Source organism: Chionomys nivalis, chromosome 23 (genome assembly GCF_950005125.1).
Source record: "Chionomys nivalis chromosome 23, mChiNiv1.1, whole genome shotgun sequence".
NCBI classification, from domain to species: Eukaryota; Metazoa; Chordata; class Mammalia; order Rodentia; family Cricetidae; genus Chionomys; species Chionomys nivalis.
This window is the reverse complement of record NC_080108.1, coordinates 43,960,543-43,984,807: the sequence shown is the minus strand read 5'-3', so window position 1 is coordinate 43,984,807 and position 24,265 is coordinate 43,960,543. Positions and strand designations below refer to the sequence as shown.

General features: G+C 46.1%; 1 protein-coding gene across 1 annotated transcript; it reads left to right on the top strand.

Annotated features, from left to right (window-relative positions):
• LOC130865154 (phospholipase B1, membrane-associated-like) lies at positions 1 to 24,265 on the top strand. The gene is made up of 9 exons (XM_057756028.1): positions 1 to 16; positions 1,240 to 1,312; positions 2,927 to 2,985; positions 8,206 to 8,246; positions 8,733 to 8,776; positions 11,326 to 11,416; positions 11,715 to 11,766; positions 14,538 to 14,624; positions 24,191 to 24,265. Exons 2-9 carry the CDS (start codon positions 1,240 to 1,242, stop codon positions 24,263 to 24,265), a joined length of 522 nt encoding a protein of 173 aa, XP_057612011.1. The 5' UTR covers positions 1 to 16.

The following is a 24,265-nucleotide window of genomic DNA, read 5'->3' as shown; positions in this document are numbered from 1 at the left end:
GCAGCCACAGCAAGTGGTAAGATTTCACCCTGGTGGGAGAGGTGCATGTGTGTGTGTGTGTGTGTGTGTGTGTGTGTGTGTGTGTGTGGTGGGGCACAGGATGTGAGCTCTCATCTTGTAGGAAAAAATCTAAATTTCAGAGCAGGCTGATGGCTCCTCATTGAGGCCTTAATGGAACGGGCCAAAGGAGCTGCTTCCCCAGGCGAGCTGGGATGCCCAGCAGAACGTTACCATGGCTCCTGAGATTTGGGTCTCAATATCCTCGCAGACAAGTGGGTAGTTCCCAGGAGTCCACAAGCATTACGAATGGGTGTGTTATCACTGTGAACCTTGAAGCAGATGTTGTAAGTTATCCTATGGCATCTGGGCGGGATCTTCCCAGAAGGTCCACGAGATAAGAGATGAGAGTAAAGGCTGTGTGTCTCTTACTGTAATCAGTAGTTCATGAGAAATTAGCTTACATTTGTGAGATACGATGAGGGTTCTGTGTGCTGCCTGTTTTTCCTGCCAGTGTCCCTCCCCTGGTACTTTCCTTGTCCCAGCAAAACCACTCTGGATTCCTGGCACCAGGATGCTGAGAGGCCCATGCCGCCCTGGGGACTTGCATACTGGTCACCATGTTTCCCCTCTGCTCTCAGTGATCACTTTGGGCTCAGGACGCTCGAATCTGGAAGAGATAGAGGAGGCTGCTGGGTTCATGTTTACCCAGTTTCCTTCAGCAAATGTACACCATGCCTCATGTTCTTTCTCATGTGAAAATAAGAGAGAAATAATATTTAATAAAAAGAAAGGAGGAACTAAATTAATTTTCTTACATTTAGTCTCAATAAACTAGGTCCTTCGAATATTCCTTCTTTTAAATTAGAATAAAAGTCCACAGCAAACATTACTATTTTCACTGTGTTTGTGTGATGCTGGGAACACTGCCGTTGTGTATCCATGGCTGTCCATCTCCAGAGCATTTCACCATCCCAAGAGTTCATTTTCATTCTCCATCATCCGCTCTCTGTCCCCACCATTCTATTCCAGGACGACACATGTCATTTGCTAAAACCCTCATTACCATGCCCTCTCTCCCCAGGGGAAGTGGGTATGGAAGTTAGGAAAATGTGCCCGTGGGCAAGTGTTGTTTGTGCATTTTGAACCTACATAACCCAGAGCAGGGACGTTGCTACACCAAATATTTAACAGGCGGGGCTTCTGTGCACAGAAATTGATGTTTTGGGGGTTTGCTTTCAGATGCAGGCCCTGAAGAATTTCCCATTCCCATGCAAGGCGAGGATGTTCGGACTGATTATGACTTCTAAGTCAGGTATGTGTCCACTGGCCATGAGCAGGAGAGCTCTCTGGTCAACAGAAGCCTTCTTCTACTGCTCGGCCACTTCATCCTCCCTCAGCCCTTCACCAGACCCTTTCAGTGGTTCCCAACCTGTGGGTCCTGACCCCATCTGACGGTGGTAAATCAGATTTCCTGCATGACCGGTGTTTATATTACAATTCATAACAGTAGCAAAATTACAGCTATGAAGTAGCAATGAAATAATTTTATGTTTGGGGTCACCACGACATGAGAGACTGTATTAAAGGGTTGAGACATTCAGGCTGCGGAGAACCACTGCTCTATGTCCTCAGTTATTCCCGTGGAGAGACAGGGACAGCCGGCACTTAGAGGATAAAACCAACTTGGGAACAAGCTCTAGTATCTTGACTCCCTTGAGGGATAACGTGTCCTGGGGATTGTGGGGTGGAAGCTGTCACTCATGTGGCTTCCCCGTTCCTGCCACGTAGTCACAGTGGCCATTCTAGCCATTTCCCCTATTATGAGATAGGTTTCTCTAAGACCTGGATTCATAAACCAGCTTTACATGTTACGTGCCTGGCTGAGTTTAATGGATGTGCATGCTGGTGCGTGCGTGCGTGCGTGCGTGTGTGTGTGTTCTTTTGTACTGACTTTATTAGGGTTCCCATTTAAGCTTATTTTAAGAAAAATAAACTGAGGTACTTTTTAGAAAATGGTATCTTTAGCCAGGTGGTGGTGGCGCACACCTTTAATCCCAGCACTCGGGAGGCAGACGCAGACAGATCTCTGTGAGTTCAAGCCAGCATGGTCTACAAGAGCTAGTTCCACGACAGGCTCCAAACCTACAGAGAAACCCTGTCTTGAAGAAACAAATTAAAAAACGAAAATGGTATCTTTTAGAAGTTTATTTATTTACTTAGAACCCATGTGCAAGTCAGGGTTTCTCTCTGTAGCTCTGACTGTCCTGGAACTGGCTCTGTAGACCAGGCTGGCCTCGAACTCACAAAGACCCTTCTGACTCTGCCTCTGAGTACTGGGATTAAAGGCGTGTGCCACCACTGCCCAGCTTGAAGTTTATCTTTAAATCCTCCATAACACGGCCAGGATGTTTGTCCAGTGGTTTCCAGGGAGACTAACATGTGGGTCAAGGAGATAGGTATCATTCACATAGAATTTGCATCCAGTGTTTCTGTGTGGTCCCTGAGTTTGAGTGCTATTCTCTGGTAATCTTCAAGCTACAGTTAAGCATTGTGCACCCAGGTGGCCCTAATTTGAGTCCGTTGCTCTGTTACTTATTAACGGTAGCTCCGAAGTGCAGTCTTGAGTTAGTTGGAGGTGAGAGGCAGGCAGAGGGTCAGGTGAGAAGATGCCATGAAAACCATGGGACATGGGCTTGGAGAGGCCAAGTCCAGGTTCATGGTGTGAACCCTCCAAAGGGGGGGGGAGCCTTAAGTATGGGTTCTGGGGTTCCCAGTAAGTACAGGATCCTGAACTTGGCAGCAGGCTTGGCCTTAGAGGCTATGTTGGGACTTTGGGGTGTGGGTCTACTCTGTGCATCCACATACGGTGTTCTCTGCCTACTTTGTGGGCCTGTCTGACCTTCCACCTGGGTTTTTATCTTCGCAGTCCACACTCTGACACTGTCAGACATTAAACTTGTGGCAGCCATTGGCAACCTGGGAACTGTAAGTATTTAATATAGCTTGGCTTAGGGGACCCTTTGGTATTGGTGACACCATGAATAAGCTCCTGACGTCTTGGCAGAATGTTCCATTTGAGGCCAGGGTTGGTGGCACAAATCTGTTATCTGAGCACTTGGGAGGTAGAGGCAGAAGAACCATAAATTCCAGGTCATCTTCAACTCCATAATAATTTGGAGGCTAGCTGGATGATGGTGGCACACGCCTTAAAGAGAGGCAGAAGCAGGCAGATCTCTGTGAGTTCAAGGCCAGCCTGGTCTACAGTGTGAGTTCCAGGACTGCCAGGGCTGTTACACAGAGAAACCCTGTCTCAAGAAAATAATAACAATTTTGGAGACTGACCTGGGCTGTTAGACTTCTGTCTCAGATAGTGTTCCATTTGGGGGAGAGCCCTGTATGAGCCAAAGACATCCTCAAATATTAGAAGGAGAACCCAGTCTTTTTTTTAATCAAATGAATGCCTACAATCACCACAGAAAAAGGAATTTCTGGGTTTCTTATTAATAAGTTAAATCCACTGATAAGTATTACCCAGAGCCTTTGCCATATGTTCTAAAATTTATTGTTTCCGTTTTTACACACACTTCCTCTTGTTGAGTCTTGTTGAGCATATTCCGTTTATGTCACGTACCTCTTTACATTTATCGTCTCTGTGTTTCTCACCTCTCTTCCTGCCACTAGTCACCCTTGTCCCCTATTTTCCCTTTCGCTTTCTCTTTCCTGTCATGTACTCATTCACGATTTCTATGTATCTATGTAAGATACAGGAACTACAAGCGAGAGAAAATATTTGACGCTTGTCTTTCTGAAATTGACTTAAATCACTTAGTATGATTGTCTCCAGTTGCTTCCATTTTTCTTTCAACAACATGACTCGATTCCTTATGGCGAGAAAATTCCACTATGTGTAGAAATCACATTTTCCTTCCCCACTCCTCTGCTGTTGGGTGCGTAGGCTGGTTCATAACTGAGTTGTCAGGAACAGTGCTGCAACAGACAGCGATGTGCACGTATTTTAGACGTGTTGACTTTGAATCCTTTGCGTAAATACCCAGGAGTGGTGTAACTGGGTAAGACGGAAAACCTATTTTTAATTATCAAGAAACCTCCATACTGAATTCCACAGTCGTTACACAGAATTGATAAGGCAATCTTTCAGGCTTTTGCTTTTGTAAGATCAAGGAAATTTCATGTCTATCTTGTGTGTGTGTGTGTGTCTTTAAATACATGGAAGAGCTGGAGAGTTGGTTCCATGCTAAAGAGCACTTGTTGGACCCAGAGGACCCAGGTTCAATTCCCAACACCCACATGGTAGCTCACAACTATCTGTCACTCTAGTCTTGGGCACCCTCTTCAGACCTTGATGGGTACTTGGACCCTCCGCATGATACACAGACACGCATGCTGCAAAATTCTCATAAAATAATTTTTAAATACATTAATATTCATAAAAACGTATAATTGTGATCAAGATGAATTTATACAGCTTGCTATCTTAGCCATTAAAATATTTATTTATGACAGCTAATACAAAGAAAATGTAGGGAGTGGTGAGAAGAAAATATTGGTATTCAGCAGAGACAAGCAGCCCCTTGTGTCGTCCCTCACTGTACCCCCACCCTCCAGGAATTCCTCCTTCCCCACTCAGATCTCATATGTTCTCTTGCCTTCCCACCCCTTTCTTAAAGCCTCTTTCTCCTCGCTTTAGTTTTCCTGCTGCTCCCCACACTCTCCTGGACATAAGGAACCTGCATTCTGCCCCAGAAACACTGGCACATCCTGTGTAAGCAGCTCTCCACACAGAAGCAAGGAAAAGGTACCAGCCTAGCTGTCCATAGACACATGCATGGGTGATGGGCGTGTGGGACATATACACAATGGAGTTCTCCACTCAGCTCCGAAGAAAAATAAAAATTTGAAATTTTCAGGAAAATGGATAGAACTGGGAAACACTTAAGTGAGATAACCCAGGTCCAGCATGACAGAGATTACGTGTTCCCTCACATATGCAGATCCAAGTTTCTGTATGAGTCATTTTTAATTGTGCAGCTCAGTAGTATAAAGAATGTTTTCACTGTATAACCAGTCTCCAGAACATTCTTCATCTTACCAAATGGAACTCTTCACCCATTAAATAATAACTCATCTTGCTTTTTCCCAGCCCCCGATAAACCACATTTCCATGTTCAGTTTCTGTGAGTTTGACTAGAGACCTCACATCCTTAAAATCATGAAGTGTCTGTCTTTATGCAAACAGCTTATTTTGATCAACATTATTTCCTCCTGTGCCAGGTGCTTCCTTCTTAAAGGTGACTAATATTCCATTGTACGCAAGAACATGCCATATTTTGTTTATCTGTTCATACATGGACGTGAGGCTGTGTCATCTGGCTGCTGCCAATCCTGCTGAAAACATTACGTACAAATGATCTCCTCAACAGTCCACTTCCCATTCTTTTGAAGAGATACTTTTAAATGTGACACTAGATTATACGATAATTATACTTTTAATTTTTTTGAAGAAGTTGAAAGTGATGGTGCATACTTATAATCTCAATTTAGAAACCAAGGCAGGAGCCAAGCAAACTTGAAGTCAACCTGGGTTAGATAGCAAGTTTCAGGCCAGGGCAGGCTGGACTATACTGTAATAATTTGTCTTAAAACAAAAAGAGGTTAACATTTTTGAGGAGCTGTTGTACTGGTTTTCATAGAGGCTGCTGTTCAATTTACATTCCCAGCAGCAATGCACAGAGTTCTAGTGTCCCATATTCTCACTTATTTTCTATTGTTTCTGGTTGGTGGATTTGTTTCCTTTTTAAGGATTTTTTAGACTTTATGATGTGTCTGAGTGTGTGTATAAACATACATACATGCGTGCACACACACACATAGTGAGTAGCCTAAGAGACCAGAAGAAGGAATCAGATCTCTTGGAGCTAGAGTTACAGGTGGTTGTGAGCAACCCACCATGAGTGCTGGGAATCCAACCTAGGTCCTCTGGAAGAGCAGCGAGTGTCCTTAACCATTGAGCCATCCCTCCAGATCCATGTTTGCTTGCTTTTTAACAGTCACGAATTGACATCTTATGGTGGTTTTGACTTTAATTTGTCTAATGATTAATGGTCTTGAGTACCTTTTGCTTGCTTCTTATTTGTAAATTTTAAGCAGCGTGTTTTATATGGTCACGCAAAGGTGGAAAGAAGGGACTGAGCAGAGAAAATCATCTGGGAGAGCCTAGAGAGTTAAAACACACACACACACACACACACACAGGCAAAACTAATGGGAGACTGAGTTTTTAAAGCCCTCGATGTTCACACTTTTGCTTTGAACTCCTGGGCTGTCTGAAATGAAGACGTACTTATTTGGGATTCTCTAAAACTTTTTAATTGCTTTAGATTTGGATTCCCTCTCAAACATTTAACACTAAGGCCTGCAAATATTCACACAATTTATTTTCAATTGCACCCGTGAGACATGTTCCATGCAAGAAAAATCCAAATGTACAGTGGAAGAAAAAGGAAAAGATCTATTCCCAGCCAGTACCTCAGCCTCCCTTGACATGTATGTTCACTTACATGCACACACAATGCAATACACTTGATGGCAGTATATAGGGACGTATGTGACGTGTGAAGCCTAAATGGTATTATAACACGACCGTACATCTGGAAATCCTTTTTCTCCATGTTTAACTATCAAAGACATATCCATGCCAAACAGTGAGAGCTATGATCCACTCTGTTGCATTTATTGTGGGAAACCCTGTAGCTATGGCTTGGGACCATGAGGTCATAGTGTTGGCCAGGCATTCAGCAAATAAGATTGGGGAGAAAGAACACTGGCCATTCTCATGGTTTCGGGACCTCCCAACCGAACTTCCTCACATCCTGGCCTGGTCCTCTTCTCTCTTCTTTCCTTCTTTCTTCCCTTGACCCCTACTTCCCCTCTGAGTACAAGATGCGCTCCATTAGCTAATTGCAGAAGCAGCAAATGTGTGGTCCTACAACACTGTGTCTTTAATTCAGTCATCTGCCCACACTGAAGTCTGGAGGTTTCAAATATTTTGTGTTTCCAGTGTCTGAAATATGAGATCTGGCAGCCATAGGTTCCTGCTCCTCAGACAGCAATATGCTCAAGTTGGCAGACAGCGCCCCCTGTGGTCTGACCCAGACTGTCCAACCTACAGGGCCCAGGAGGCAAACTCCCTTGATGACTAACCTGCAGCTCTGCTTCACAGTCCCCGGCTTGCATAATCCAGGGATTTTTTTTGTTCAGCTTGTCACCTCTTCCTGGAAGATGACCTTCCCAAGTCCCTCTTACTGACAAGTGAGAGATGTGGCCCCCAGGGAGAGGGATTTCATGGTTACCCTACGCTCTTAAAGAGCTTTAAAGTCAGGACCCAGTTCCACGGGCTGGCCAGGTTGGAACTGATGCCTGGGACAGCTGTACTCCTTAAAGCAGCTGGGGTTGTGACAATGAGGATATAACTGTCTACCTGTGGCCACTCTACCTGGCATCCTGTCATCTAGTAACTTTGACAGATCTATGCTTAAACGTATCTGAACTTTGTGTGTATTTGTGTGTCCACAACTATGAAAATACTAATACTGATATTTGTAGAGTGCTTTCAATGTCCCGACCACAGTTCCTAGTCTCTCTGGGAGCTGGCTAAGCATACGGCCCTGTCCTGTGGGGAGGGTGAAATTGTGTCCCTTCCAGCATTGTGATTAGGACTTCCCCAGAAAGGAATGCCCTGTGCTACCCAGTATTTCATCATGGGGAAAACAGAAGCTGGCTTGATTTGTTTAACATTCACCGAGTGCTGACAATATTCCATTCCCTGTTTCTGGGTCCAAGGAATACAGTCGAGTGTGAACAGATGAAAACACCTACCTTTGGTGGCTCTTACTTTCTAGTCAAAGGGGGAGAGCTAACAAAGTTACCCCTAGATTTTGGGGGTTACAGCAAATTGGTCCTTTGACTGTATGGAATATAGCATGACTTATGATGTGTCTATATTCTCTGAGGAGAGCCCCCAACCATTCTGTCATGAGGGTCTGACAGGCGAGCTATGGGGAGCAGGGTGTGTCTTCCTCCCCATAGAGTGAACAACGTGCACTTGGTCCTCCTGTGGACTTGTACCTTCCCTGTTTTGTGCTAACTTTCCCTGGCTGACTTACTCACACCAAGTGTCTCTTTCAGCCTCCAGCCTCCGGCGTGGTCGACACGGAGAAAACTCACAGGTACCCATCCTGGCATCCTGGCATCCTGGCACACAGCCAGCAGGGACATCCCACACATGTTCTCCTCTAACTTCTTGCCCAACTGATGGGGGACACCAAGGACAAGAGAGTCTAAAGACTTTTGCTTCAGACACAGGGACAGAGCAGTGGACAGGACCAGCTTCCAGCCTCCCAGCACCCTCCAGAACCTTTGACTCCCCATGGTTTCTCTGGGTGAACAAGAAGTGGGAGAGGCCAGAAAGATGGAATTCCTGTGTCTGTCCCAAGGCCTCCTCCCTCTCCTCTGGGGTGACCTTGCAGTGTATGGACCAGAGTTATTTTATACTGGACTCTGTCCCCTTCTGTTTTGGGCCTGACTAGAAAGCTGGGGAAGAGGCCCAGAGCCAGGGTAAACCAAAGCTTGTTAGGAATGGCCTATGGTGGCCAAGGAAAGGGCTCCTGTGGGTGACAAGTGTAGTCTAATATGTTTATGCCCACCTCTTACAGTATAGAGAATGAGCCACAGCAAGCCTGCATGGCAGTCACGACAGGTGAGTCCTCGGTTTCCGGCCACACTCCAGGTTGTCCCCAACCCCATGACATGGCAGACATATTGTTAATAAAGATGACTGGTCATTTTCTCACCAGTGCCTGGGAAAGGAGGAAGGTGGATAAGGGAGGCAGGGAACAGAAGGTCACGTGTCCTGAATAGAAAGCATGAGCAATGTATGGGTTAGGATTAGGGATAGGAAAGAGACTGGATGGCTGGACCAAAGTCTTGTGGGTTCATGCTCCTCTAGGACCTCAGAGATGGATTCATGGCACTTACCTGATAAAATGTCCTGGATCCTCCCTCCTGCCCAAGGGGAAGACCCTAGTCTAATTTTCCATTTATTTGTAAAAGAAAACCTCATTCTATAGTTTCTCTCTTCCTCTCGCTGGCCATAAAATCATATCCTAGGTTCCAGAAAATAAATGATTGTGATTAACATGTTGGCCTTTTCTGCAAACAACCATGCAGTTAAATCCATTCTCTGTGATCTGGGCTTCTTCGTTTGATGCCAGAGGGCCTTTGTAATTCTATCAACTTCTCCTACCCTGGCGAGTCCCTTGATGCTGCTGAGCTAGGCTGTAGGGTGGGGTAGAGTGTCCCATGCTTGCTGCTTGTGAGATGAGCTGGCCATGCAGATGCTAGGCTGAGCTGCCACCCCACTGCAGGGATGAGCAAGGGGGTAACTGGGTGCCCTGTCAGCTGAGCCTGGGCATCAATACAAAAGACTTGTGATAATATTAGATTCTTAGAAAGGACTTTGCCCATGACCCAGCAAGGAAGGCTGAAGCCACTGTCCAGCCCTCCTGTCACCTGACTGACAGGTACGGGGCTAGTGAAAGCTAAGGTGGTCAGAAGGTCTCCTAGTCAGGGGTCAGAGTGTTCACTAACTCAGTGGCTGTCATAGCGGTCCCAAGGCCCTGATGTCTTTCCATTCAGTACGGTATGAGAGAAATGAAATGGTTGATTTGTGATGCCTGGGATGTGCTCTGGACTCTGCTAATTTGCCTGGCTTCTTGTTTGCCTCTATTTCTCACCCCTCCCCCCGCCAAGTCCTATCACCTCTTTTAGGCACACAGTGATCAGGAATCCCAGCTGGGCAGAGGGTGGCAGAGGCGACAGGGAAGGCAGAGCTTGTGTCTGAAACCCCCAGCATCAGAATGTCAAAAGCTGAGGGCACCCCGAGTAGGGAGGGGCAGTGCCGTGTCTGAAAGCATTACCGACAACCATGGCAGGAGTTCCACAGAGAAAGTGGTCCAGGGATGTCCCAGACTCCTTCCGTGTATGATAGATGATGGGTTGGTCTGGGCTTAACCTCCTATCCTCTGATCCCAGGGCTTTAGAGCACTTTAGTGACCTCCACAACAAGGAACACCCTTGCCCGTCATGGGAGCATTTTTGCAGATGGAAAAACTGATTGTCGAGCAGATAAATAGACTTTTCTAAGGTTGTATTTTCAGTAAGTGGTAGGGTCCCTGGAAACCCCCTTAGACTTGCCTTTGTTCTGTCCCCTACCATCATGAAACCCCAAAAGAAAAACTAAATAGCAGTATACTAGAAACAAGCAGAGTAGAGAAAAATGATAAAGTGTGTACAAAGCTTTAAGGTCAAGTTCTTCCAACGACTTTTTCCCATGAAAATGTTCACGTGTTTTCATCAGCCTTTCACAGCCATCCTCCCACACAGAATGGAGTGGTCCCCATGTGTACACATACACCATTCTTACCATGTTGTACTGAGATCAAAGCCCTACGTTTCCCACCCATGGCCCTGGGATCCCGCCAGCTTGTCACAGCTGAGAAAACCAGACTCATGTGTCTGGGTTAAGGATGGCAAAGCCAACTCATATATGAGTTAGGTGGTCACCTGAGGTCACGAAGCCAACCAACCAGTTTCCTGGCTTTCAGCTCAGGTTCCCTTTCTCTCACTGCCTGTCACCTGTGGAGTGTGTCCCCTGTACAGAACTCTTTGCATCCCTCTGGATCTTGCTTCCATGGGCTCCAAGGCTCTTGGGATTGGGCACAAAGAAAGAGAAGTGGAGAAAGGCATTTCCCTCTGCCATCCGCCCTCCCTGCTCTGCCCTCTCCTCTCTCAGGAGCAAGACACAACTTAAGTACTCCTGACAGCACTATTTTTGGTGGTTCTCTGGCTGTCAACTTGGCGACATGTCCTCTGTGTGTTCCCTGGAGCTTTCCTACCTTGCTGTCACTCACGGGGAGCAGCCCAGAGCTCTGGTTCTAATCCCAGTGGCTCCTGTCAGCTGGGAGACCTGACACAGCCTGCTTGATGTCTCTATCCCAGTTTCCCCAGGAGTAAATGAGAAAATGCCTGGAGAGCATTCAGCCTCAGGCCCACCTACCTAGACAGATGCCTAATTTAGCTCCCTTTAATTTCCAGGGTCTGCCTCAGGTGGCTGGGGCAGGCAGGGGCGGGCAGGGGCAGGGTGACCTTACAGCATGGGGTAAAGGCTGTGCCCTGTGACGGGGCATGGATTCTGTCTTGTCTAGAGAATCTCTCATCTTTAGAGGTGACCCCTGGCTCTCTCTTTAGTTCTTTCAGAAATCATCAGACATTTCAAACCTTCTGTTCTGATGCCCGTGTGCTCTCCTGGGAAAAGTGGCATAGACCACAGTACTGCCGAGTAAGTCACGTTCTTGTCCCTCTCTGGCGTCGTGCACTCTTGCTAGCCTTGGGTATGCAGGGACAGTCAGAGAGGTTCAAAATAGAGGTCTTTATTAAATCAGTGTCCAAATACCTTCTCCCTGCTGATTTCAGATGACTTTGAAAGGCAGGGCAGGTCTGCCCCTCAGAAGTCAGGGTGGTTCAGGGGCGCCCCAGCCTGAGAGACTGACGGCTGTGCTGAGGTGACAGGGTCAGCTTCTTGACCATCAACAATGTGTTTTATTGATTGCTCTTTCTACTCCCCTGCCTCTACACAGAGACTTGTGGATTCAGGCTAAAGAGCTGGTGAGACATTTGAAAGAGAACCCGGTAAGAGACTTTCTCACTCTGGTGTGGGCGGGCTGTCCAGGTTTGTTACAAGACAATGATACCAAGACACAGAGTGGTGATGACCCTGGTGCCAACTTGCCATGAGCACAACTCAGGTATCTTGGCTTTTCAGAAAGTGTCCCTTCCACTGTAATGCCCTGAAGGTCACTAGAGAAAAGAGTGAGTAGCTCTGTTTAGAATGTTTTCCTGTGTAGCTCCTCAGAAAGTCAGCTGATGGACTAAGTGACCTTTCACATAGGGTGGAGGTTAGGTTTCAGAGAGAGAGAGATAGTCACTTGAATGTGACCTGGACTTTCTGCTTATCACTGCATGGTGCTGGGTAAGGCATCTAGTCTCCCCTAAACTTTGTTTTCCTAGTTCAGGAATGAAGGAGCAGCAAGAGAGCCTGATTCATGGGGTTGTAGTGGATTGATACGCCTGGCACCGTTGGTGCTCATAAAAGCCGGTAGTTATCATCGCCACTGTGGCAATGGTTGCTGCAATGAAAAGTTTGCGGCACTGGGAGGTGGCTCAGTCAGAAAAATGCTTGCTGCGCAAGCTCGAGGACCTGGGTTCAATTCCCAGCACCCACGTAATAACTAGGCAGAATGGTATGTGCCCGTAGCCCAAGCACTGGGGAGGGAGGAGACAGGAGGATCCCTGAGTCATGCTGACCAGCCAGACTAACCAAATTTGAGAGCTTCTGGGTTCAGCAAGAGACGCTGTCTCAGGAGAAGAGAGTGAAGAAGATCCCTAACATCCATCTCTAGCCTACACAAACACACGATGCACGCGCACACAGGGAGCAGATGACCTGACAAGAAACAACTCAGGGAGGAAGAACTTCCTTTGGCTCATGATTTGTGAGGATGCAGTCCACCATGGCTGGAAAGGCATGGCACTCAGGATGTGAGACATTTAGCTGCAATGTGTCCCTCAGTTAGGAGGTAGAGAGATGAATGTGTGTCCCTCTGGCTTTCCCTTCCCTCCTCTTTTATTCAGTGTAGGTCCCCAGCCCAGGGATGGTACTAACCATATTTAGTGTGGCTCTTCCCACCTCAGGCCTCTCCGGAGCTTCCCTCACAAGCAAGCAGAGAGGTGTGTCTGCTAGGTGACTGAATCCTGCCCAAGCCAGGGGTGGTGGCTCATATCTGTACTGCCAGCACTTAGGGGGCCAAGCGAGGCAAATCTTAGGCAATTGAGACCAGCCTGAGCTAGATTTTGTCTCAAAGAAAAAAAACATAAATAGCCGGGCAGTGGTGGCGCACGCCTTTAATCCCAGCACTTGGGAGGCAGAGGCAGGCGGATCTCTGTGAGTTCGAGACCAGCCTGGTCTACAAGAGCTAGTTCCAGGACAGGCTCCAAAACCACAGAGAAACCCTGTCTCGAAAAAAAGCAAAAAAAAAAAAAAAAAAAAAAAAAAACAAACCATAAATAAATAAATAAATCTAGTCTCACTGGCAATGGTTAGCTATCATTCATAATGAGAATGAGAATGCAATTGTTCTGCATAATAGCTGGGCAGTCCTGAATCCAACCCTGTGATTTTAAGGATGGAGAAACTAGAGTTCCAGGGAGTCATGTGACAAGGCCAAGTTCACGAAATCAGAGTTAAACCCTAAAGAGCAAAATTCACAGTGTTCCCTGGCTACCCAGTGCTGCCTCAGAAAACAAGTTTGTATTGTATCCAAGTATTATGGTCACTAGGAAAAAATCAGAAAGCAAACATAATCGTAAGGCCGCCCTTAAGCCTATGCCCAAATATGATGACTGATAATGGCTTTGTATGTGTTCCCTTTCCTGTATTTTCTAATTATGTGTATCTGTATAAAATGAGGCATTAATTATGTATATCTGTATAGAATGGGGCATTAATTATGTATATCTGTATAGAATGGGGCATTACTGGATATATATGCTTTTTGTAATCTACTTTTCTCAGCTTATCTGGTGATATTAACTACAATTTCTGTTATCATTTTAGCAGCCACATAGTGGTTCACTTACATGAATGTGGCCTCGCTTACACAATAATACACTGCAGATATTTATGCTGCTTGCTAGTTTTCATTCCTACAAGCAAGGCATCATTGAAGCTAAATCTTTAATGGTCCTTCTTTCTTTGAAATACCCTTTGAGAGCTAGGTCTGGTGGCACAGGCCTATAATCATAGCTACTTGGGAGACTGAGGCAGGAGGATTGCAAGTTTAAAGCTTACCTGGTTACAGAGTGAGGTTAAGGCCAGCCTGGGAAATTTTGTGAAATTCTATGTTAAAATAAAAAGAGGTTGTGTGTAGTTCAATGGTAGAGTACTTACTTAGCATACACAAGACCCTGGGTTCAATGTGGTATTGAGGGGGGGAAAAACATACATTTTAACAAGGTATGCCACTTAGTATCACAAGGTCCAAATTGCCTTCTAGAACAATTGTTCCACATTAGACTATCAAGTGCTACTTTTGACTAAATAAATAAATAAATATAGAAATGGAGGGAAGGAAGGAAGGAGGGAGGGAGGGAGGGAGAGAGGGAGGGAGGAAGGAAGAAGAGTCAGGGAAAGAGAGAGAGAAGATGAACACCCAAGCCAGTGGTAACTCATACCTATAATCCTAGTACTCAAGGGGCAGGGGCAGGAGCATCCGATGTTTGAGGCTAACAAAAACAAACCCATACCAGTGACTTAAGGGAGCTGGTGTGTGAGACTGAGAAACATGGACAGACAGACTCCTGGCCCAAGCTTTTACCACCGTCTCTTTGCTTTTATGCTTCAGCAACTTGACTTTGAGAATGACTGGAAACTCATCAATGTGTTCTTCAGTAACACAAGCCAGTGTCACCTGTGTCCCTCTGCTCAGCAGGTAGGTTGCAGGCTGGGAGGCCGAGGGGTTGCTGGTGAGGAGGAGAAAGGGCTGACTCTGTCTGAGCACCATCTACTGAACCGGGGATGAGACTCCTGTTTCAGAATTAGGACAGGTGGATGAGTAAGTCCAGTGCGAGGGTGTATGGACGGATGGACAGATGGACAGATGGATGGATGCTCAGGAAAACAAATGAAATAATATATATTTGCTTTTCTTCCTCCAGTATTTTAGTGGGGTAGCCTATGCGGAACATAAAAACTGACCATCGTAACCATTTCTGTGTGTTATGATTTGGGTGGGATGAAAGCTGATGTGAGTGTGCCTAGTGTGCATTTATGACCACCACAAGAGCTGAGAATGCTTTTCAATTTTGTGTTTTAAATTTGTAAAAGAAAATTTATTGTTGTATTCATTGTTCAAAATAATGGAATCTTGTGGCATTTTCACACACACATGATGTACTTTCATTAAAGCCCCCAAATACCCATTACCCTCTCTCCTTCTCCCTCCCTGCTCCTGCCAAATAGTTCTCCTTTTAAAGTGTTTATCTAATTATTCTTTATCAATTAAAACTCAGGAGTCAGATTTGGGGATAAGAACCTCAATGATCAGAGACACAGTGGCAAAGTGACCAGACCAGTGACCTTCTATCTCTTTCATTCCTTCATCCCCCCAAAGGCCAAGAACCTCTCTATGCCCTGTCATACTTCTTCCTGGCTCTCTATCTGTCCTCAGTCCTCCAAAACCTCTATGGTTAATTTTGGTCAGCAAGCAGCTATCTTTGCCCTCTGATTCAAAGCAAAATTTATTGTCATAATGTGATCAAGTATCACACAATGCCTTCTATGTGTGTAGGTCCTCTCCTCACCCTGACGTTCCCTGTGCTGTATAGGAGTTTTTACATTTCATGTGATCCTTCTAGGGATTTTTTAATGCCCACCAAGCTCTCCTATGAGGAAAACAAATTCAGGCTTAGATAAACTGAGTTAATGATCTTTCTACACTAGCTCCCTAGTTGTTCAGAATTGTTTTGCCACTCTTCATCTGAGGTTTACAGAATAGTGTAGGATGCATGCCCTTGCCTCTCACCCTCAACCTGTGCATTCCAGCTTGGGCGAGAAGGCTAGTGTTTACCGAAGGCAAACAGCCTGTGGATATTACCGTTCAGGCTCATTGGCTTTTCTGGGAACAAAGCGTGTAGTTTTGTTTAATATTTGTATAGGTAGTTACATTGCAAATTGTGACTTCAGTATTTATGGAAGACCAAGTCCAGCCAGCGGAAAGAGTAAGGGGTGGCTGGGGAGCACAGGGTGTGGCGGTATAAATGGCGTGTGGACTCTTCTTCAGGAGTCTAAAGTCCAGCTGCCACCAAGCCATCTCTGTCAGTTACCATGACTACCAAGCCCGTTGGTGAGCCAAGTGACAACCGTCCGTGCCTGGGATGACTGGATGAGCCCAGCTAGAGTCCCCCAAATAGCTACAGACAAACCCTTGACCCAGGAGTTTCTAAAGCAGGAGTCACCCTAGCAAGGGCAAGGGGAGGGGCCGCCATGTTCCTCCACATCCCCTAAGGAGGGTGGATCTCCTGAATAAGATACAGATGAGCCTCAGGGATGACCCGCCCAGCAGGTCCTACTTACTCCAGGGTCTTAAAGAGGCACTATCTGAAAGACATGGGGGGAGAGAGAAATGGACGCCAAGCAGTATTCCTTGTCAAGGCATCCCGTTTATTGAAGCAAGTTTGATGTCTTAAATACTCCTCAGAAAGGAGCTAGGGCAAGGGGGAACTGAGGAAAGGGGGAAGGGAAGGAGGGGCTTGGTAGCTAGGCAACTAAGTGGGGCAGTTTGGTAGCTAAGCAGGGCAGTTACAAGGTCAGTGGCTAGAACACCTGCTGTTAGTGATAAGCAAGAAGCTATGAAGACACTCTGTGGTGCTTTCCAGAGCTTGAGCCTCCACGGTCAGCACGTAATGTTTTGGCTAACTTTAAGTTTTCAAGTTTTCTTGTCTCAAGATTTTTTCTTCAAGGCCCTGTGAGATGTGAGAAAGAAGAAGCCTGAAATGGCTCCTGACACAAGGGACTCTACACCAGGAGGTGGGGGGGGGGTGTGATGCTCCGAAGAATTCAGACAGAATGCTTCTCACTGGCTGTTGCAACAGATGGGCTGGGCTGCCTCTGCCAGCCTCTCACCAAAGCAGGGCAGAGGAGAGACAGGGAGGGGCTTATTCCTCTGCCTTGGGTGGCAGGCGGCTCTCCCGGCAACCCCCATCTGCTAATTGGTGGCTGTCTCTAGGGCCCCTGCCCTTGTCCCCCCAGGTAATAGCACAGCTTTTTGCCCTTCCTTGTCTTGCCATCTGAGCCACATTGCCTCAGGGGACAGCCAGTCTGGAGCCCGCTGAGGACTGCTCATTGTCTCGTACTTTTTATTTCTGTTTCACATTGAAATGCTAACCAGGGGTCAAATTTAGAGTCCTCTCACTTGCTCCTTTTTCACCTGCAGAGAGGGGGAGAAGGCTGCACTGGTGGGGAGGGGGCAGATGGATTTATGCCTTCCAGTAAAGAGTCCTTCTCTCTGGGACCCTTTCTCTGACTTGGGGCAAACACAGCACAGAGGAGCATCAGGATAGGGTATGAGGAGGAGGGATCTGGCAAACAGACATTCTTGTATTTCTGGTCAGGAATCCAAAATCCAAAAATGTTTGAGCATTTCAGGCACAGGTTTGGGATTTTCAGATAATAAATGATCAGTTGATAAAATCTATGCAAACACCCCCCTCCATCTGAAAGACTCCAATGTCAGAAACACTTCTGGTCCCAGACATCTCCAATAAGGCATATTTGGCCTGTGTCCTGTGGAAGTTAGGGGGTTTTGATGTTTTATTGTATTATATTTGCTTATTTTGGGGTGTGTGTGTGTGTGACACAAACCATATGTGTGGAGGTGAAAGAACAGTCAAACAGGCCTCCAGGCTTAGCTGCCTTTCAGTCTTTGAGCAATCGTGCAGGTCTCCTTTGGGAAGTTCTGAGATCTGTTTAGGTCCCTAGATCCAGGCTGATCATGTTCCCTCTTCAGATTTGATTTTTTTTCTTCAGATTAAAGCAGCTCCCTCAGCCCTTGAGAATGCGTCCCACCCTTTCCTGGGAGCATCAGAGCCACTGCGGTGTTTCTCATCGTGTTCCAGCCTTGGGCTTGTCTGTCTCTGATGTGGGAGGCTGACTGTACTCTGATGGATGATGGGTTAGAGAAATAGAGACTGGACCTAAACCCCACACTAAAATGAAGTGGCTCAGGGAATCATGGTTTCCATTCGGCCCCAGCCACAGTCTCTGGTGGGTCATCTGGGTCTGGGTCCCTGGACCTCATGCACTCCCTGTTGCCACCATTGTTCAGTCCAGTTCTTCTCTCATAGAAAAGGCATCTGGTGAATAACATGGAAAAGCTGTGTGAGATGCTGGATTACATGCACCAGGAGGTGAGACAGTGGCTCCCCAACCCCTGGGGCCTTGGGACATGCAACTTGAGGCATGCATCATTTTGGGTGCCCCTCCTGAAGCCCTTCTCGAGGGAAGCTGAGGAGGGATTTGATTGGCTCCCAGTGGCATTTGTTGGAGTGGGGGAAATGGACTTATTTTGAGAGAATAAAACCCTGAGTCATGGAGAGCTCTGAAGACCCCGCCTTCTCGCCATCTTACAAAGGGGTGCTCCTGAGAGGGGCTTGGCAGCTCTTAGGGAAATCAGTGCCCTTGCTTTCTGACTGAGGCTAGCCTCTCTGGAAGCTTCGGGTTCTGAGCATCCAAGGATGGGTGCTCACGTTCCCCTGTGCTATGGTGCTTCCCCAGGGTTGGGGCTGCACTGACCTCCAGAAGAGGAACAGCTGCTTTTTTTTTTTTTTTATCTAGGTTGTTTCCAGGTTCTGGCTATTACAAGTAATGCTGCTATGAATATTGTTGAACAAGTGTCCTTGTTGTCGAAGGATGAGGTATTATCTTTATTTATTTATTTATTTATTTATTTATTTATTTATTAATTTAATTATTAAAGATTTCTGCCTCTTCCCCGCCTCCACCTCCCATTCCCTCCCCCTCCCCCAATCAAGTCTTCCTCCCTCCTCAGCCCAAAGAGCAAGCAGGTTTCTCTGCCCTGTGGGAGGTCCAAGGACCACCCACCTCCATCCAGGTCTATTAAGGTGAGCATCCAAACTACCTGGGCTCCCACAAAGCCATTACGTGCAATAGGATCAAGAACCCATTGCCATTGTTCTTCAGTTCTCAGTAGTCCTCATTGTCCATTATGTTCAGCGAGACCGGTTTTTGTCCCATGCTTTTTCAGACCCAGTCCAGCTGGCCTTGGTGAGTTCCTGATAGAACATCCCCATTGTCTCAGTGTGTGGGTGCACCCCTCGCGGTCCTGAGTTCCTTGCTCGTGCTCACTCTCCTTCTGCTCCTCCTTTGGATCGTGAGACTTCAGTCCAGTGCTCCAATGTTGGTCTCTGTCTCTGTCTTCTTTCATCGCCTGATGAAGGTTAATATTCAGGAGGATGCTTATATGTTTTTCTTTGGGTTCACCTTCTTATTTAGCTTCTCTAGTATCACGAATTATAGTCTCAATGTCCTTTATTTATGGCTAGAAACCAAATATGAGTGAGTACATCCCATGTTCCTCTTTTTGGGTCTGGCTTACCTCACTCAGGATAGTGTTTTCTATTTCTGTCCATTTGCATGCAAAATTCAAGATGCCATTGTTTTTTACTGCTGAGTAGTACTCTAATATGTATATATTCCATACTTTCTTCATCCATTCTTCCATTGAAGGGCATCTAGGTTGTTTCCAGGTTCTGGCTATTACAAACAATGCTGCTATGAACATAGTTGAGCATATACTTTTGTTGTATGTTTGGGCATCTCTTGGGTATATTCCCAATACTGGTATTGCTGGGTCGAGAGGTAGGTTGATCCCGACTTTCCTGAGAAACCACCACACTGCTTTCCAAAGTGGTTGCACAAGTTTGCATTCCCACCAGCAATGGATGAGAATGCCCCTATCTCCACAACCTCTCCAGCAGAGGCTATCATTGGTGTTTTTGATTTTAGCCATTCTGACCGGTGTAAGATGGTATCTTAAAGTTGTCTTGATTTGCATTTCCCTGATTGCTAAGGAAGTTGAGCACGATCTTAAGTGTCTTTTGGCCATTTGAACTTCTTCTGTTGAAAAGTCTCTGTTCAGCTCAGTGCCCCATTTTATAATTGGATTGATTAACCTTTTACGGTCTAATTTCTTGAGTTCTTTATATATTTTGGATATCAGACCTTTGTCAGTTGCGGGGTTGGTGAAGATCTTCTCCCAGTCAGTGGGTTGCCTTTCTGTCTTAGTGACAGTGTCCTTTGCTTTACAGAAGCTTCTCAGTCTCAGGAGGTCCCATTTATTCAATTATGTCCTTAGTGTTTGTGCTGCTGGGGTTATACGTAGGAAGTGTTCTCCTGTGCCCATGTGTTTTAGAGTACTTCCCACTTTCTCTTCTATCAGGTTCAGTGTGTTTGGACTGATATTGAGGTCTTTAATCCATTTGGACTTGAGTTTTGTGCATGGTGATAGATATGGATCTATTTTCATTCTTCTACAGATTGCCATCCAGTTTTGCCAGCACAATTTGTTGAAGATGCTTTCTTTCTTCCATTGTATACTTTTAGCTCCTTTATCGAAAATCAGGTGTTCATAGGTTTGTGGGCTAAAGTCAGGGTCTTCTATTCTATTCCATTGGTCGACTTCTCTGTTTTTATACCAGTACCAAGCTGTTTTCAGTACTGTAGCTCTGTAATAGAGTTTGAAGTCAGGGATGGTAATGCCTCCAGACTATCCTTTATTGTATAAGAGTGTTTTGCCTATCCTGGGTTTTTTGTTTTTCCATATAAAGTTGATTATTGTCTTCTCCCGATCTGAAGAATTTTGATGGGATTTTGATGGGGATTGTGTTGAATCTATAGATTGCTTTTGGTAGAATTGCCATTTTTACTATGTTGATCCTCCCAATCCAAGAGCAAGGGAGGTCCTTCTATTTTCTGGTGTCGTCTTCAATTTCTTTCTTCAAAGACTTAAAGTTCTTGCCAAATAGATCTTTCACTTTTTTGGTCAGAGTTACCCCAAGATATTTTATGCTATTTGTGGCTATCGTGAAATAGCAATAAGACAACATAAGGGGATCAAGGGGATCCATATTGGAAAGGAAGAAGTTAAGCTTTCATTATTTGCAGATGATATGATAGTGTACATAAGCGACCCCAAAAACTCTACCAAAGAACTTCTACAGCTGATAAACACCTTTGGTAATGTGGCAGGTTACAAAATCAACTCCAAAAAATCAGTTGCCTTCCTATACACTAAGGATAAGGAAGCAGAGAGGGAAATCAGAGAACAGCTGCTTTTCTAAGATGCACAGCTGGAGGATGGCAGCTTTGGGCCAACCTCATGAAAACCCTGAAAAAGGTGCCCCCCCCCAAATGAGGCCCACAGGGTTGCAGTGAGCCCAGAGGTAGCTGTGGCCACTTCGGCAGTTCGGCGAATGTTTGTGTCCCTTCCTGTCTCTTATGTCTCTTCGTATCCCCTAAGTTCCCAGAGCATTTGTGAATTTGGTGGATCTCTCTGAGGTTTGGGACATGTCTCATCAGCATCAAGAGACTGGGTTCAGGTAAAAAAGAAAAGAAAAAGAGACAGAGACAGACTAGTTCTCATATGTTGTGTGGTTATGATTGCCACATGCCGGTACTGCAGGGCTCTCCACATATGCCGATGCCCTGGGGAGACCCACGCCTGGAGGCTGGAGGATTCAATATATCTAGCTCACATACTGATGAGTGCCAGAGTCAGTGAGAATGTTGAAATATTTAATTTGGTTGATGCAGTGATAGAGCCCACTCCCACCCTTGCAAATGATTTGCGAGTTTCAACCACAGTTGGTAGCGTGCTTGCCTAGCATGCAGAAGTGGGACTCAGTCTCCAGCACGGCATGAAACCAGGTGTGGTGATACACATTTGTTGTCCCAGCCCTTGGAGATGGAGAGAGGGGCAGAAGGGCAAAGCTGTGTGCAGCAGCTGGAAGCAAGCCTGAGCTACTACATGAAATACAGTCTTAAACTACCACAAACCCACGCGAGTTTGCAAAATATCTCTGCAACAATAAGTATTAGTGAGTAAGGAAAAAATAACCAAAATGTATTTTAATATCTCAGAACTTGATCCCTTGTATTTCTGAGATTTCTGGTAGGATTTTTGCTTTATCTTCAGAATCTGGTATTTGAGTCTAAAATGAAGCTTATATGAAAGAAATCAGAACAAGAACAGTTGGGGAAGGAAAGGAGTTTTGATGGGAAAGGAGGTACCTTGATGATGGGATGTGGGCTTCTGAGGAGGTTGGAGAGCACATGGAAAAGAGAGAAAGAACACCTTCATGTCATATCCTGACCCTGTGGACAAGGGCTCCATGGGTACCTTCCACCCTGAGCTGGTGATTTCTGTCAACTTGACACAGGTTAGACTCCTCTGAGCAGAGGGAACCCTAACTGAGAAAATGCCTCCAAAAGACCAGGTTGCGGGCAAGCCTGTAGGGCATTTTCTTAATTAGTGAATGATAGGTGAGGGTCCAACCCACTGTGGGTGGTGCCATCCCCGGGCTGGTGGTGCTGGGTTCTATAAGAAAGCAGGCTGAACAAGCCACAAGGAGCAAGCCAGTAAGCAGCACCCCTCCATGGCCTCTGCATCAGCTCCTGCCTCCAGGGTTCCTGCCATGTTTGCGTTCCTGATTTTCCTCAGGGCTTGAGGATTTGTAAGCCAAATAAATCCCTTTCTCCCCAGATTGCTTTTAGTCACAGTGTTTCCGCAGCAATGCTAACCTTAAGAGAAATGGGTACCAGGCTTGTTGTTTTGGGGTGGGGACTGTGGGAACACTGTGGAACTTTGGTCTGGAAGAGTCATTCAGTGTTGAAAGGGTGGCGTGTTGTTGAGAGAACATGGAGGATGAACCCGAGAGCCAGACAGATGACAGAGGTCTGGCTTGTGAAGTTTCCAAAGGAAGTTTGAGAATTACTTAAAGGCACTGTCGGGGTCATTGCCTATTTTGAGTCGAGAATCTGTGATTCAGGTCAGCTGGGCTTGGAGAATCAGCTGAGATTGACAAGCTATCAGAGGTGAAGTGAAATTAAAGTGCTATCTCTGCTTTGCTTGGACAATTGATGCTGGGCGGCTGGAGCTGAGAAATTAGCGGTGATTAAGAAAGAGACCGGTATCACTGAGGTGACGTCTTCTGGGAAGACTTGGCTTGAGAGCACAGAGAAACTTGTGTTCCAGAGGTGGTCGTACTCTGTGCTGGCAACCAAACTTGGTAGTGTAAGAGTCACGCAGGTGGTGCTGGTTTTGAAGGCGTGAAGGAGTCCCGGAGAGCAGCTGAGGTTTGGCGCTGTGTGGGAGGGATGGAGTGCCTGAGGAAGAGCCTAGAAGAGAGAGAGGTGAACGTGCAGCCCCATTGCAGCCAGAGACCCCAAAATTTTGGAGACGCCAAGGACAGTAGGCCTTGGAGTGGTCTGGGTTAGAAGACGATCCATACCTACTGCAGAGGGCAGAGCTGGGTAAGCGACCCAGGCCCTTTGGAGGACCCCAGGAAAGTGTGAGTGGATCCCAGACATTGAACTCTGAGTTATTTACACTGAGTGTAGTTTTGCTTTGTTCAGAGTGTAAGTGTGCCCTGGTTTGTCCCTTTTAAAGTAAGAAAGTATTTACCTTATTTTGATTTTATAGGAGCCCACAGTTGAGAGAGTTTTATGGAGACTTTAGAATTTTTTCTAAAGATAGTGAATTTTAAGTATTTGATTTTATAAAGTCTGCGAGATTTTTTACTTTGTAATGTCTTATAATATGATGTTGATTAATATGAGATTTAAGAGATGGACAAGAGAGGAAAGGTTATGGCTTAACAGTGATGTGATTGTGTGTCAAGTTGGCAAGGGGTCAGTTGTGCTAACTGGTTTTGTGTCATCGTGACACCAGACTCATCTGAGAGGAGGGAACCCTAACTGAGAAAATGTCTCCCTAGGATGGGGTTGTAGACAAGCCTGTAGAGTATTTTCTTAATTAGTGATTGATGGGGGAGGGCCCAGCCCACTGTGGGTGGGACCATCCCTGGGCAGGTGGTCCTGGCTTCCATAGAAAGCAGGTGTGCAAACCATGAGGAGCAAGGCAGCAAACAGCTCCCCTCCATGGCCTCTGCATCAGCTCCTGCCTCCAGGTTCTCTCCCCAGTTCGAATTCCCACCCTGACTTCCCTCAATGAACCGTAATTCAAAATCTGTAAACCAAATAAGCCCTCTCCTCCCCAAGTTGCTTTCATCACAGCGCCGGTAACCCAAAGATACACCCCAACCTTCATACTGTCTTCTCCTGCACCCTCGAAGGCTACAATTACCCCTCCCCTCTCCCTAAATAACTCATGCGCCCCAGTCACTCTCTCTGTTGGAGGTCCTCTGGGTAGCCCTATTCCACCAGGATATGTTATCATGCATGGCTTGCTTTGATCTGCAGCCCAGCACCCGAGCTTCGCAATTGCTCGGACGAGACAACCAAGTTGTCCAAGGTTGTTATGCAGTGGTCCTATAA

Excerpts from the sequence above, each read along its gene's own strand:
- LOC130865154 (XM_057756028.1), top strand. The coding sequence starts at position 1,240 with ATGCAGGCCCTGAAGAATTTCCCATTCCCATGCAAGGCGAGGATGTTC. Across the intron at positions 1,313-2,926 it reads GATTATGACTTCTAAGTCAG|TCCACACTCTGACACTGTCA; the intron begins GTATGTGTCCAC and ends TTATCTTCGCAG. Across the intron at positions 2,986-8,205 it reads CCATTGGCAACCTGGGAACT|CCTCCAGCCTCCGGCGTGGT; the intron begins GTAAGTATTTAA and ends TGTCTCTTTCAG.